The following is a 16,474-nucleotide window of genomic DNA, read 5'->3' as shown; positions in this document are numbered from 1 at the left end:
TTACCCGCGATTTCGCATGCGATTTCGCATGGCAGGGTGCCATGCGAAATTAACCATGACACTGCCAGGGCTAAATAAAATTGAAAAAGGTGCGAAATCGCACGCGAAATCGCGGGTAAAAACGCATGTAACAAACGCATGCGTTTTTACTATTAAATACATTAGCGGCGATTCGCACGGATTCCCGACACAGGCGAAATCGTTGGCTCTTTTGTGCGTTTTTTTCACGCTGAAAAAAACGCACCTCAACAATGCTACAGTGGAAACAGGCCCATCCACTTGTATTACATGTGCGGATCTGCATGCGTTGGACGCATGCAGATTCGCGATAGTGGGAACGAGCCCTCAGTAATTACTGTAGGCAGACGACTGAGTAACACGGCTGGAAAACCTTGCCTTTTATAAGGGGGGGGGGGGGGCTCTAGGAGTGAGTGCAGTCTGATTGGCGACAATGTGCCTGCTGACTGATGTAGAGGGTCAAAGTTGTGCTCAATGGAGCATTATGGGGGCGAATCGAACTTCCGCAAAAATTCGCCTTCGCCGGCGAACGCAAACCACCTAAAGTTCGCCTGGAACCGTTCGCGGGTGAACCGCTCGGGCTATCTCTAATTGTGGTAGCAGGAAAAAAGGGGCGCTGGCTGAGGGTGGACAAAAAGGGTGCCGCCATAGACTCCAGTGTTCTCCCCAGAAATGTTTTCCAGCCGGTGGCATGAAAAAATAGCCGGGTGGGGCGAGATGAGAGAATGCAGGGCCAGCCCAGTGCTTCTGTGAGCAACTCTGCTTACAGCTTAGGAGGACGTGAGCCGATGACAGCCGGCTGCTCACCAAAACTAGCCGGGTCGAGCACCCGGCTAGAAGAGCACTGGACTCTAATGCAATTATCGTTAATACGGCAAAAAAAGCAGAAAAAAGGGCTCACGATAAATATGGTTAACAACATTAGAACATTAAAGTTTTTGAAGTAGGTTATTGCTTTAGAAGCTTGCAAGGTTATAGTTTTTGTCATATTGTTTTGTTCCTATGTAAAGATTTATGTTTTCAAAGATACTATCTTTTTATGTGTAAAAGTTTGTTTCTGCAGGGGGAGTGGTTAGGGTTAGGCACCACCCTGGGGGCGGTTAGGCAACACTGGGGTGGTGGTTAGGGTTAGGCACCACCAGGGGGTGGTTAGGGTTAGGCACCACCCTGGGGGCGGTTAGGGTTAGGCACCACTAGGGGGTAGTTAGGGTTAGGCACCACCCTAGGGGCGGTTAGGCTACACTGGGGTGGTGGTTAGGGTTAGGCACCACCCTGGGGGCGGTTAGGGTTAGGCAACACTGGGGTGGTGGTTAGGGTTAGGCACCTCCAGGTGGGTTAAGGTTAAGCATCACCGGGGGATGGTTAGGGTTAGGCACCACTGGGGGGTGGTTAGGGTTAGGCACTACCTGGGGGGTGGTTAATTTTAGGCACCACCAGGGGAGGGTTCTGTGTTAGAGTAGGGTTGGGTTAAGCTGAATTGTTGAATTACATAACGATTTTTAATATCTTTTCGTTATTATCATCCGTCTGTTTTAAAAATGGGATTTATCATTAACCACGTTCAACAACGATGTTCATCATTTCCTTATCCAAACTGGCTCTTTTTTCCCTGGCGCCCTTTTTTCATGCACGCGGTATTCTGTAGTCCTGGTCCAAGCCCTATCCCATAAAGCCATATCAATCTCTGCCATGCACTGAGGATGAACAGATGCAGCATCAGCTCTACACTGAGGCCTGGTGCACACCAAGCGTTTTTGGTAGCGTTTTAGAAACCGCTACCGCCTGTGAAAACGCTTGGCTAATGTATCTCAATGGGATGGTGCACACCAGCGGTTTGAGGTTCTTAGCAAACCGCAAACGTGGCTCCTGCTGCATTTTTGCGGTTTGCAGAAGCGTTTCTGCCTCAATGTAAAGTATAGGAAAAGCTCAAACCGCTCTGAAAAACGCTACATCGGAGCGGTTTTCCAGGCGTTTTTGTTACAGAAGCTGTTCAGTAACAGCTTTACTGTAACAATATATGAAATCTGCTACACAAAAACGCTCCAAAAACGCTAGGCATGTTTAGAAAACCTCTCTAAGGGCCCATTCACACTTACAAAACGCTAGCGTTTTTTCTAGCGTTTTGCTCAAGTGATTTTTGGCGTTTAACGCGAAAAAAATCGGCATTCACACTTGGCTATTTTTTCGTCATCGCGTTTAGCGCTTCTATAGCACTGAAACGTGAACACCGGGAGATCGCCTGAAAATGATGCAGGCTACAAATCTGCGTTTGGCGATTTGCGTTAATCGCCGGCGATTAACGCAAATTGCCCACATGAGAATGGGCCCATAGAGTATTATTGCACTGGCGCAATAATACTGTGCAAGTCAAATGAAACACTGCTGCTCTCCTGCCTCCCCCCTCCTTACTCACTGTCAGACTCCTCACACAGCACAACAAGCTGCTTTTCCCCAATGATGCTCTCCTGCCTCCCCCCTCCTCACTCACTGCCAGACTCCTCACACAGCACAACAAGCTGCTTTTCCCCAAAGATGCTCTCCTGCCTCTCCCTCCTCACTCACTGCCAGACTCCTCACACAGCACAACAAGCAGCTTTTCCACAATGATGCTCTCCTACCTCATCCCTCCTCACTCACTGCCAGAATCCGCACACAGCACAACAAGCTGCTTTTCTCCAATTCTGCCCTCCTGCCTCCCCCTCCTCACTCACTGTCATACTCCTCACACAGCACAACAAGCTGCTTTTCCCCAATGATGCTCTCCTGCCTCTCCCCTCCTTACTCACTGTCAGACTCCTCACACAGCACAACAAGCTGCTTTTCCCCAATGATGCTCTCCTGCCTCCCCCCTCCTCACTCACTGCCAGACTAATCACACAGCACAATAAGCTGCTTTTCCCCAAAGATGCTCTCCTGCCTCTCCCTCCTCACTCACTGCCAGACTCCTCACACAGCACAACAAGCTGCTTTTCCCCAATGATGCTCTCCTACCTCACCCCTCCTCACTCACTGCCAGACTCCGCACACAGCACAACAAGCTGCTTTTTCCCAATGATGCTCTCCTGCCTCCCCCCTCCTCATTCACTGTCAGACTCCTCACACAGCACAACAAGCTGCTTTTCCCCAATGCTGCTCTCCTGCCTCCCCTCTCCTCACTCACTTTTAGACTCGTCACACAGCACAACAAGCTGCTTTTCACCAATGATGCTCTCCTGCCTTCCCCTCCTCACTCACTGTCAGACTCCTCACACAGCACAACAAGCTCCTTTTCCCCAATGCTGCTCTCCTGCCTCCCCTCTCCTCACTCACTGTCAGACTTGTCACACAGCACAACAAGCTGCTTTTCCCCAATGCTGCTTTCCTGCCTCCCCCCTCCTCACTCACTGTCTGACTCCTCACACAGCACAACAAGCTGCTTTTCCCCAATGCTGCTCTCCTGCCTCCCCCCTCCTCACTCACTGTCTGACTCCTCACACAGCACAACAAGCTGCTTTTCCCCAATGCTGCTCTCCTGCCTCCCCCGTCCTCACTCACTGTCAGACTCCTCACACAGCACAACAAGCTGCTTTTCCCCAATGCTGCTCTCCTGCCTCCCCCTTCCTCACTCACTGTCAGACTCCTCACACAGCACAACAAGCTGCTTTTCCCCAATGATGACCTCTTCACCTCGGTCTCCTCTCGCTTCTCCTCCTACTCTGACTGCATGCTGTTAGTGTAAACACAGTACAAACATGCTACCCCTTGTAATCTCTCTCAAGTGTATCACCTTGCTTCATAAAAGAACCGGTCCTTGGGGCGGGGGGGGGGGGGGGCTGAGAAGGAAGGGGCATGAAGTGTAGGCTACTGCTGGTCATAGTTAGATTTGGTGAAAGAGATGCAAATAATTCTAGCTTGCATTAGAATTGAGTGTAAACTGTATGCAGCTTGTAACTCGCCCAATCCAGATTGGAAGGCAATGCATTTCTTGTCATTGTACATCATCACTCAGCACGATAAGTAATATTAAGTCCATATGATGGAACTATACCTATAGGTAATCTCATTACATGTGAAGCCGTTTGCTGCGACCTCCTCTATGAAATCTGAATATTATGCAGTACTTGATCATAGCCTTGCACCGCTCAGCACTATGCAGTCCAAAGGAATGTCTTATATCTATACATAATCACATTACAGGACAACTGTAGTGAGAGGGATAGGATGGCTGCCATATTTATTTCCTTTTAAACAATACCAGTTTCCTGGCAGCCCTGCTGAGCTATTTGGCTGCAGTAGTGCCTGAATCACACCAGGAACAAGCATGCAGCTAATCTTGTCCTATCTGACAATAATGTCAGAAACACCTGATCTGCTGCATGCTTGTTCAGGGGCGATGGCTGAAAGTATTAGAGGCAGAGGATTGGCAGGATAGCCAGGCAACTGGTATTGCTTAAAAGGAAATAAATATGGCAGCCTCCGTATCGCTCTCGTGAGAGATGTCCTTGACAGTTCGGTTCGCCCATCTGCTGTGACCTTAGATATTATCTCTGAATATTATGTATTCATTTGCTGAATTAGATCACAAATGGAATACATTATACCTACAGATAATTACATTACAGGAAGATTCCAACATTTCCCATAACCTTAGGGTTTACCTCGAAGTATTAAAGGGCAACCAAAGCAAGAGGGATATGGAGGCTGACATATTTATTTCCTTTTTAACAATGCACATTGCCTGGCTGTATCGGTAATCCTCTGTCTCTAAAACTTTCAGCCACAGCCCCTGAACAAGCATGCAGCAGATCAGGTGTTTCTGACATTAAAGTCAGATCTGACAAGATTAGCTGCATGCTTGTTTCTGGTGGGATTCAGGCACTACTGCAGCCAAATAGACCAGCAAGGCTGCCAGGCAACTGGTATTGTTTAAAAGGAAATAAATATGGCAGCCTCCATATACTTCTCACTTCAGTTCCCCTATTAAGTACTCATTTAAAGTCAATGGGAACTGTTTAAAAAAAAATAAGCCAGATGCTCACCTGAGGAGAGGTGGAAGTCTCTGGGTACTTCAGCCTTTCCTCTCCTCTGCCGGTCCCCGTTCCAGCGCAGGATCCCCCGTTGCAGTACCCGACCAATTTGGCCAAATACTGCTCTCTCTTCGCCACCGAAGGGAGGCTTCAGAAGTCTTTGGGAGACGAGTCCCCCTGTAGACGGGCCGCTCCATGCTGCGCACGCGTGAGCACCCTCTCTCACACACTTGCACGTGCGCAGTATGCAGCTGCCTGTCTACAGGAAGACTCGGCTCCCAAAGACTTCCGAAGTCCCTTGTGGTGGGGGATGCTAACAGAGGAGCAGCCGCAGCACCGAGGGCACCGGAAGAGGAGCAGGATGGCTCTATAGGACCCAGAGACTTCCCTCTCCTCAGGCAAGTATCTGCTTTTTTAAAAAAAAAGATTCCATTTGCATTAAAGAAACAGTATCACATAAAAAAGTGGACAGTTAAAATCAGACAGAACCGACAGGTTTTGGGCCAGTCTATCTCCTCATGAGGGATTCTCAGGGTTTTCTTTGCTTTCGACAGCATTTCCTGAACAGCAGTTGCAAAGACTAAGGTCCCTTTTATATCTGAAAGAAAACTGATTTTCAAAGTAAAGCCCATGATTTCCTATAGCACCTTTCACACTATAACGCGCTTTAACTAAAATCTTCTTCCCAATGCACTGCTATGGAAAAAACACGTACTAACGCACACCAACACATACCAACTGATTAAGTGTAAACGGGGCCTAACTGACAACACAGTGTGCAAGTGATTAGGGAGGCTGGCTGGTATCTTACTATTTTGGCAGTTAAACTGCCGTTCTGGAAATGCTGTTGCAAACAAAGAAAACCCTGAGAATCCCCCATGAGGAGATGGACTGGCCCAAAACCTGTTGGTTCTGTCTGATTTTAACTGCCTACTTTTTTCGTGACAGTGGTCCTTTAAGTTAAAGAGAAACCGTAACCAATGATTGAACTTCATCCCAATCAGTAGCTGATACGCCCTTTCCCATGAGAAATATTTTCCTTTTCTCAAACGGATCATCAGGGGGCTTTGTATGGCTGATATTGTGGTGAAACCCTTTCTACGGTGTGATGTCAGGAGTCAGGACCATAGTGCTAACATCACACTGTGGGAGCCTTGTTGCATTGCGGGAAATAACAGCTGTTTCCAGATGACAAAAAAGCAAGCAGCATCTCCTTCCACTGCCAGCACCTGCCAGCAGTAAAAATGTCACCATTTGATAAATGTGATAAATGTCAGAATGTAAATTAGGGAGAGGAAAGATTTTACAATGGGCAAACACTGACTAAATCATTTATATATAATTATTGTAAACATGAACTACTTTTTTATTAAAAAAAAATTTCACTGGAATTCCTCTTTAATTTTTACCACCAATCATCACAATAAGCACTATACAGTCTATATGGTTGCATCATGCCTGTAGATAATCATATTATATGGATATGAACCCATTGGCTAGGATCTTATACTCTTTATATATACAAACTAAACATAGCATAGCACCACCACACACAGTAAACATTATACTATGTATTCTATAGTGTTGCATTATACCTATAGATAATCACATGATGTATAGATTTCTCCCATTTTCTATAAACATTTGTATTATATTTTAACTTAATATAATTCATTAAAGAGACACTGAAGCGAAAAAAAATAATAATTATCTAATGAATTGTATGTGTAGTGTGGATAATTACTAGAACATTAGTAGCTAAGAAAATATTCTAATATTTTTATTTTCAGTTATATATTTTTTTATAACATTGCATCATTCTCTAATATTTGCAGTTTACACACTACTCCGCATTCTAAATGATTGTACAGAGTAGGCTAGTGAACTATTGACATGTCCTCCTGGAGAGAGAAAGAAAATAGAATGATTGACAGTTGAGATAACAAACTTCAGAAGACAGAGCTCTCTGCGACTTTGAAAGTCGTGGAGCTCAATGGATTTTTCGCATAGATAAACAACTGGAGTTTCTTAACTGTTCCTGTACTGGAAACAATATTAGACTTATGTCTCTGTTCCTAATGATTTAATTCTTAGCTGTACTACACATACAAATCATTATATCATCATTTTTTTTCGCTTCAGTGTCTCTTAAACTGGCATAGTCTGCTACCAGTCAGCGCAGCACCTATAGATAACCATGTTATATTGACATATACACACACCTCTACTATGGGTTTGCTTATGTAGAGAGCATAGTATACCACTATTCAACGCAGTAAATGATATACAATCCACATGATTGCATCACACCAATATATAATCACATTATATGGACATTCCTCCCTCTGCTGAGTCCATGTAAGTATTGAGCATGGTATAGCACTACTGAGCAGAGCACATGATTGCAACTCACTGCACCCCTGTGCTACCCAGCCAGCAATACCTCCCCTACATCACCTCACTGCACCCCTGTGCTACCCAGCCAGCAATACCTCCCCTACATCACCTCACTGCACCCCTGTGCTACCCAGCCAGCAATACCTCCCCTACATCACCTCACTGCACCCCTGTGCTACCCAGCCAGCAATACCTCCTCCATCACTTCACTGCACCCCTGTGCTACCCAGCCAGCAATACCTCCCCTCCATCACCTCACTGCACCCCTGTGCTACCCAGCCAGCAATACCTCCCCTACAGCACCTCACTGCACCCCTGTGCTACACAGCCAGCAATACCTCCTCCATCACTTCACTGCACCCCTGTGCTACCCAGCCAGCAATACCTCCCCCCTCCATCACCTCACTGCAACTCTGTGCTACCCAGCCAGCAATACCCCCCATCACCTCACTACACCCCTGTGCTACACAGCCAGCAATACCTCCCCTCCATCACCTCACTGCACCCCTGTGCTACCCAGCCAGCAATGCCTCCCTTCCATCACCTCACTGCACCCCTGTGCTACCCAGCCAGCAATACCTCCCCTACATCACCTCACTGCACCCCTGTGCTACCCAGCCAGCAATACCTCCCCTCCATCACCTCACTGCACCCCTGTGCTACCCAGCCAGCAATACCTCCCCTACAGCACCTCACTGCACCCCTGTGCTACCCAGCCAGCAATACTTCCCCTCCATCACCTCACTGCACCCCTGTGCTACCCAGCCAGTAATACCTCCCCTACAGCACCTCACTGCACCCCTGTGCTACCCAGCCAGCAATACCCCCCCTACATCACCTCACTGCACCCCTGTGCTACCCAGCCAGCAATACCTCCCCTACATCACCTCACTGCACCCCTGTGCTACCCAGCCAGCAATACATCCCCTACAGCACCTCACTGCACCCCTGTGCTACCCAGCCAGCAATACCCCCTTCCATCACCTCACTGCACCCCTGTGCTACCCAGCCAGCAATACCTCCCCTCCATCACCTCACTGCACCCCTGTGCTACCCAGCCAGCAATACCTCCCCTACAGCACCTCACTGCACCCCTGTGCTACCTAGCCAGCAATACCTCCCCTCCATCACCTCACTGCATCCCTGTGCTACCCAGCCAGCAATACCTCCCCTCCATCACCTCACTGCACCTCTGTGCTACCCAGCCAGCAATACCTCCCCTCCATCACCTCACTGCATCCCTGTGCTACCCAGCCAGCAATACCTCCCCTCCATCACCTCACTGCACCTCTGTGCTACCCAGCCAGTAATCCCTCCTCTCCATCACCTCACTGCACCCCTGTGCTACCCAGCCAGCAATACCTCCCCTCCATCACCTCACTGCACCCCTGTGCTACCCAGTCAGCAATACTTTCCCCTCCATCACCTCACTGCACCCCTGTGCTACCCAGCCAGCAATACCTTCCCCTCCATCACCTCACTGCACCCCTGTGCTACCCAGCCAGCAATACCTCCCCTACAGCACCTCACTGCACCCCTGTGCTACCCAGCCAGCAATCCCTCCTCTCCATCACCTCACTGCACCCCTGTGCTACCCAGCCAGCAATACCTCCCCTACAGCACCTCACTGCACTCCTGTGCTACCCAGCCAGCAATACCTCCCCTCCATCACCTCACTGCACCCCTGTGCTACCCAGCCAGCAATACCTCCCCTCCATCACCTCACTGCACCCCTGTGCTACCCAGCCAGCAATACCTCCCCTCCATCACCTCACTGCAACCCTGTGCTACCCAGCCAGCAATACCCCCCCTCCATCACCTCACTGCACCCCTGTGCTACCCAGCCAGCGCAGTCACCTTAACTCTTTCAAGGGCACAGCATGGCAGGAGAGCAGCCTGGGCAACGGGTGAGCAGCACACCTCCTCCTCCTCCTCCTCCTTCATGCTGCTGGCTGGAGACAGCACAGGCATTGCTCAGCATCAATCCTCCTCTCTGTGCCGTATGACGGATGATATACACAGCATATAGCAGCAGCAGCAGAATATAGGTCAGGACGGGAGGAGAGCAGCATTACAAGCCCATGTCACGTCTGCAGGCAGCGAGAGCTCCGCAATGCAAAAAATCCGACGCTCTATGTCGGATCGCAGCGGGGTGAGCGTCGGGTACCCCCCCCCCCCCCCCCTCTTATCCCCCAAAAGGATGCTCTCTGTGCACAGATGCAAAGACAGCTCAATCAATGAAGCAGACCAAGAGCAAGATAAACGTGAGTATCCGATCCTTAACCCCTCCATGCTCCCCCCTCCAAAGATGCCCCCTTGTTGCGTCGGGACCCCCGGTCATCACTTACCTCTCCATTCTCAGCCTCAGCCATTTTCCTCCTTAGGAGTAGGCAGCGTGAGGAGTGTTTTATTCCCATAAGAGCCAGATAGGGTTTCCCCCCTCCTTATTACTAATTGTCCTTCTTCTGTAGTAATATATTCCAAATTCCAGAAGAACCAGATCAAGGTCTCCCCCAGTTCTCCTCCAAGGCTTCCTCTGTCCACCGCAAAGACATAAGCCCAAGTTCCAACACTCCTAAGTTTGGCTTTTTTTCTTCTCCTTCCTCACCTGAAGTTCTTAACTAGTCCCCCCAGAACCCCAAAGAGTGTAGAAGAATCGAGGATTATTCCTGGTGGCCAGCGCCGAGGTCATCGCAGGACCTGTGGAGACCTCAGGAGCATCTTGGGGACAAGTCAGGTGTCCACGTGTGGATGGTGGAGAAGATGCAGCAGCAGCGGAATCTCAGAAGTCTCCAAACTGTTTCTTCCTCTGGGAAAACTTGGAAGGCAACCAAAAAAATAAATAAAAAATCTATCCTGCTTTCTTCTAACAAGCTGCCTCTCTGAGCACCTCCGTCCTATGAGGAGAGCTCTGGAGAAGAAGGAGATGAGGTCCTCTCTCTGCTGCAAAGACCAATTTGCCAGCCACGTTCACTCTTTGCGTTCTGGTTTATTGCTCAGGGGGAGGAAGAGGGGGAGAGAACCAGGCACTCAACTTTTATTAATAATCTTCTCCACTTGCTTGTTTGGTTGTCCAAAGGATGAACCTGTGTCGATTAGAGATAGATAGAATTTTTTTTATTGGGTCAGCCCAGTAACTCTTTCAGTCCTGCCTCCTCCTGATTGGAGAGCTGGTAGCTTTTGTTGGCTGATTTATTTTCATCAATGATACATTCCTGAGCTCAGAGTGTGTGGCTCAATAGTCTGAGCTGGAGTAAAAAGAACTAGACACCAGCAGCATTGGAATATGATGCAGTGCCCCCTAGTAGTGCTTCCTAGTAGCTGAGACTAGAGACTGTTAGCCTGATCTGCATAACCCTAGTTACTCCAGGATTTGGCTTGAGGGTGGTTTCACTTTAACATGTGCTGTGTGTGTCACTCCACAGATCTATGCTGTGTGTCATTGGGGAGTCCTAAACTGGGGGAGCTGCAATGGCTTTTGACGCATAAAATTGATGTCATCAGACATTTTTTTTTGGCTTTTTCTGGTAGCTGTAGGTATGGAGGGTATGCAGGTATGGAACTAGATGTCCTAAGGTGCCCACTAACAATACAATCTTATTATTTAATATTTATATAGAGCTGACGTCTTACGTCCTCCCATATTATTATTATATATTTATATAGCACTGACATCTTCTGCTGCACTTTACAGAGTACATAGTCATGCCACTGACTGTCCTCAGAGGAGCTCACAATCTAATCCCTACCATAGTCATTGTCTAATGTGCTACCATATTATTATTATGTATTTATATAGCACTGACATCTTCTGCAGCACATTACAGAGTACATAGTCATGTCACTGACTGTCCTCAGAGGAGCTAGCAATCTAATCCTACCATAGTCATAGTCTAATGTCCTACCATATTAATATTATGTATTTATATAGCACTGACATCTCCTGCAGCACTGTACAGAGTACATAGTCATGTCACTGACTGTCCTCAGAGGAGCTCACAATCTAATCCTACCATAGTCCTAGTCTAATGTCCTACCATATTATTATTATGTATTTATATAGCAGTGACATCTTCTGCAGCACATTACAGAGTACATAGTCCTGTCACTGACTGTCCCCAGAGGAGCTCACAGTCTAATCCTGCCATAGTCATAGTCTAATGTCCTACCATATTATTATTATGTATTTATATAGCACTGACAGCTTCTGCAGTACATTACAGAGTACATAGTCATGTCACTGACTGTCCTCAGAGGAGCTCACAATCTAATCCTACCATAGTCATAGTCTATTGTGCTACCATATTATTATTATTATTATGTATTTATATAGCAGTGACATCGTCTGCAGCAATTATAGAGTACATAGTCATGTCACTGACTGTCCTCAGAGGAGCGCACAATCGAATTCTACCATAGTTATAGTCTATTCTCCTACCAAATTACTATTATTATTATTATGTATTTATATAGAACTGACATCTTCTGCAGCACTTTACAAGGGAGCTCACAGTCTATTCGCTGACCACAGTTATATGTCCATCATAGTCTAAGACCAATTTCGGGGAAAGCCAATTAAAGCCGACCATACACTTATAGATTTCCAACCAGTATTCCAAAATGACCAATTCTTTTCATAATGGAATAGATTCAGAAGGAATCAGTTCCTACCACACACAGCACATCTATCTAAAGAACAGTTCGGGGAAAGGTTAGTGTAAAGGTGGCCGTACATTACTTAATTTTCTTGAACGATCGACCAATCATTTCGATCATTTTATCGGATCATGGGAGAATCGATTATGTTCCATTTTGCTCAATCGATGGAAATTGACAAAATCGACCAATTTACTTAATCTGACAGGATGGAAAATTATCGTTCGATCTTAAAGAGAAACTCCAACCAAGAATTGAACTTTATCCCAATCAGTAGCTGATACCCCCTTTTACATGAGAAATATATTGCTTTTCACAAACAGACCATCAGGGGGCGCTGTATGACTGATTTTGTGCTGAAACCCCTCCCACAAGAAGCTCTGGGACCGCAGTACTTTTGGCAGTTTGTTACAATGTAACAAGGTTCACAGACAGGAATTAGCTGTTTACAGCTGTCTCTAACAGCCAAAACAGCTAGCAGCAGCTACATAACCTGCCACAGTAAAAAAAACCTTGGTATTTGTTTATAATTTTCCCCTGTAAGCCTGCATAGCCACGCCCACCTCTAGCACAGTTAAGCATATAAATTAGTGCACAGCACATGTTCAGAGAGTTCATTTGGTAGCTAGTGAAAGGTGAGGTGTTTTTAATTTATTTTTCTCCCATTTAGTTGACTCTGGGTTTTGGATTAGTTCCCACAAGACTGCTTATAAAAACTGGCATTTTGCATGGTAGAGTAGGACTCACCAGATCGGGGACACTTTGGCGCAGTTGGTGAGCTTAAACGCGTTAAAGCGTAACCAAGAGCCCCTGTCACTGTTTTCCTGTTGTGTGCTGCAGCACCCTATGTATTAATTATATATTTTAATGTGGAGATTGGGGATCTCCATTGCTGCTTGCATACTTTGCAAAAAAATTGCATTAAATTTTGGTTTGTGCTGCTCACCCCTTTGTTATTTGTTACAGTAAAAATGTCACCATGTAATAAATGTCAGAATGTAAATTCGGGCAGAGGAAAGATTTTACAATGGGCAAACACTTACTAAATCATTTATACATAATTATTGTAAGAATGAAGCACTTTTTTATTACATTATTTTCACTGGAGTTCCTCTTTAAAGGAATTTGATACTGTTCATGTCATTTTTGGCACAACATTGTTCAGATCGATTAGTGAAAGGAAACTGCATAGGATCTCGCTTGTCGTGAGACTTTCCATCAACTCTGGTCTCTGGTGAACAGCACTTTATTTGACCTGAGGAAGCGACTTGCAGATGCGAAACGCGTTGTCCTGTCCAGTCCATAGTGCTATAAATAAACTCAATTTATATGATCCGTATGTGTACGAGCCTTCATAACAGGTAAGACGCACTACGCTTATCTGTGTTCTAATGATATTATATATATAACGAGACTTAAGGGCGCCTCCCACAGTGTTTATTACTTATTAATACCCTACTACGTGGGGTTATACTTACTATAAGTTCATTATAGTAGTATCTTATTCCGGGAGCGGCGACCGGCAAGGCCGAGTGGGTACTTCTCCACACGTTCTGATGGTGGTTGCCTAAACAGCAACCCAGAATTGTGAGTATATTTTTTCTACAATAGATCATCTTACGCAACGGTAATACACGATATCGGGCTCCCGGTGTCCCTGTGTTTTTTATCTCTACTAGTCTTACGCCCAATAAAGTTGATCGCTTAATTGGCCGATGGAAAATCGAGTAATGTATGGATACCTTTAGACTGTGTATTGGCGTCACCGTCAAAACCAGGCCTTTGGGGATTACCACATTAGTACGCAGTACTTCCCTTCTGGCCGACATCCAAGCAGGAAGTGACGTTCGCTTGCGGTCACTTCCTGTTTTGGAGATACAGTGCACGGAAGCCTATTGTAAAAATGCGCTTCCATACATTCGCGCCGCAACGACAACATTTTGGCAAACCCTGCATTGCCATAGACTTACATTACTTCCGGACCGCCCCATGTCACCGCAGGTCATCGCAGAGGTCACGCGGTAACGTATGCGCCTGCGGTAAATCAGCGACTTCTGGCTCACTGCATGCTGTATGAAAGCATCCATAGGCTTTTATTAGCATAGCGTTGAGGTAAAATGACCCACCACACCCCGACAGGCCCTATGAGTCATTAAAGGGGCACTATGGCGAACATTTTTAAAATTTAAAATATGTACAAACATAGACAAATAAGAAGTACGTTTGTTTCCGGAGTAAAATCAGCCATAAATTTTACTTTTATCCTATGTTGCTGTCACTTATAGTAGGTAGTAGAAATCTGACAGAACTGACAGGTTTTGGAATAGTCCATCTCAGCAAGGCTTTTATTCTTTATAAAGATATTCCCTAAAAAGGATTTAAACAATGATGCTGGCCGGCTTCCCTGCTCGCTACACAGTTTTTTGGCAGTTGGACAGAGCAACTGCCATTCACTTAGGCCTGGAACCCATTACGAAACGCTATCGCTAATCGCAATCGCTAGCGTTTTGTATGAGCGTTTTAGGGAGCGTTTTTAAAAAGTGTAATCAATTTGCCAGCGGTTGTGTAGCGATTAGCAATTAGCGTTTTAAAGTCTGATTGGTCCTTTAAATTAATTTTAATTTTGTTACAGTGTGCAGTAACTTTAAGACGCTAGCAAAATCGCTGCATGCAGGTTTTGATGAGCGATTACGCCAGCGATGATATACTTTACATTGAAGCACAAACGCTAACAAAATGCTACATGTCCTGTGCTTGCGATTTTCCAAATCGCAAACGCTCCTGTGGAAGTTGCCCCATCCATTAACATTAGCTGAGCGTTTTGTGAAAACGCTAGCGTTTTCAAGCACTCCCTAAATGCTCACAAAAACACCCTTGTGGGTTCCAGCCCTATGTGCTTTTGAAAATAAATAAATCCTTGAGAATCCCCCCATGAAGAGATGGACTAGTCCAAAACCTGTCGCTTCTGTCAGATTTCTACTACCTATTGTAAGTGACAGCAACATAGGAGAAAAGTAATTTATGGTTCATTTTACTCTGGAAAAAAACATTCTTCTTATTTGTTTATGAGTGCACATATTTTAAATTTTAACATTTTTCGCCACAGTGCCCCTTTAACAACTAGTCTCCGCAATAAGTAGCTGCAACTGGCCTTTAGGGCCCTTTTCCACTAGCAATCGCTAGCGTTCACGCTGAACGCTAGCGATTGCTGAATCGCAATTAGCGGCGATTCCCCGACTTTTGCGGCCGCGATTTTGCTATGCTATGCACTGCATAGCAAAATCGCGGCAAAAGTCGCTCCGCGGCGCGATCGCGCTCAAGTAAAAAACGAATCGCGGTAGTGGATATGACCTACCGCGATTCCTATGTTAAAAAGCAAACCGTAGCGATTGTAAAATCGCTAGCGGTTTGCGTTTTTGCGATTCAGCCAGCGCAAACGCGCTGGTGGAAAAGGGCCCTCAATGCAGCTTTAATGGACTTGCCAGCGATTTCAACTGGTTAAAGAGACACTGAAGTGAAAAAAAATATGATATAATGCATTGGTTGTGTACTATGAATAATTACTAGAAGATTAGCAGCAAAGAAAATATTCTCATATTTTTATTTTCAGGTATATAGTGTTTTTTCTAACATTGCATCACTCTATAATATGTGCAGATTACACAACACTCAGCATTCAAAATGATTTTTTCAGAGCAGTCTGTGAACTAATGACCTCTAATCTAGCAGATAAAAAGAAAACTGTTCACTTATAGTTGAGATAATAAAAATCAGAAGACAGCCCTCTCCACGACTTTGAAAGTCGTAGAGATTAATGGCTTTTTTGCATAGCGATAACAACTGTAGTTTCTTAACTCTTCCTGTACTGGAAACAATTACACTGATGTATCTGATCTTAATGTTTTATTTCCTAGCTGTGCTACACATACAAATCATAATATCATAATTTTTTTTTTTGCTTCAGTGTCTCTTTAAGGTGCCTGTGACTTTTTGCTAGTGATGATAGTAACCAGCTAATTACGTTTGCGCAAATTTTCGCAATTACACTTACACGTAATTACAAATTGTTAATTCAATTGATTTTGTATAATCATTTGTAATTTCGCATGAATTTTCGCCTAATTTGTGCATAATTTCATGCCGACTTTGGTGGTGAATAGCAAAGTCCCCATACATGCTATTGTTACCAAAATTGCTACATAGGTTAAGGTGGAAAAATAATAATAATGTGACTAGTGAATGTTAAAAAGAATTTTTCAAAAAGACCGTGTAGTTTTTGAGAAAATCGATTGTAAAAATGCAAAGGAAAAATCTTTTTTAAACTCAGAAACAGGACAGTTTAAAAAACATTTTCCTTTGCATTTTTAAAATCGATTTTCTCAGAAATTATAAGGTCT

The 16,474-nt window shown here is 45.4% G+C and overlaps 1 protein-coding gene across 2 annotated transcripts in view; it reads right to left on the bottom strand.

Annotated features, from left to right (window-relative positions):
• The window catches only part of PRMT8 (protein arginine methyltransferase 8), a 262,574-nt gene extending 251,940 nt beyond the window's left edge, over window positions 1-10,634 (bottom strand). The window contains exon 1 of one of the 2 annotated variants that reach the window (XM_068273128.1): window positions 9,770-10,634. In XM_068273128.1, the coding sequence (XP_068129229.1) occupies window positions 9,770-9,838 (69 nt within the window). In that variant the 5' untranslated portion in view covers window positions 9,839-10,634. Of the gene's footprint in view, window positions 1-9,278; window positions 9,457-9,769 lie in introns of those variants that run through there. The other variant, XM_068273127.1, reaches the window with a different exon arrangement.
• Between the last annotated feature and the right edge of the window lie 5,840 nt (window positions 10,635-16,474).

Source organism: Hyperolius riggenbachi, chromosome 3, assembly GCF_040937935.1.
Source record: "Hyperolius riggenbachi isolate aHypRig1 chromosome 3, aHypRig1.pri, whole genome shotgun sequence".
Lineage (NCBI taxonomy): Eukaryota > Metazoa > Chordata > Amphibia > Anura > Hyperoliidae > Hyperolius > Hyperolius riggenbachi.
The sequence above is the reverse complement of the archived record's forward strand: the minus strand, read 5'-3'. Positions and strand labels throughout refer to the sequence as shown.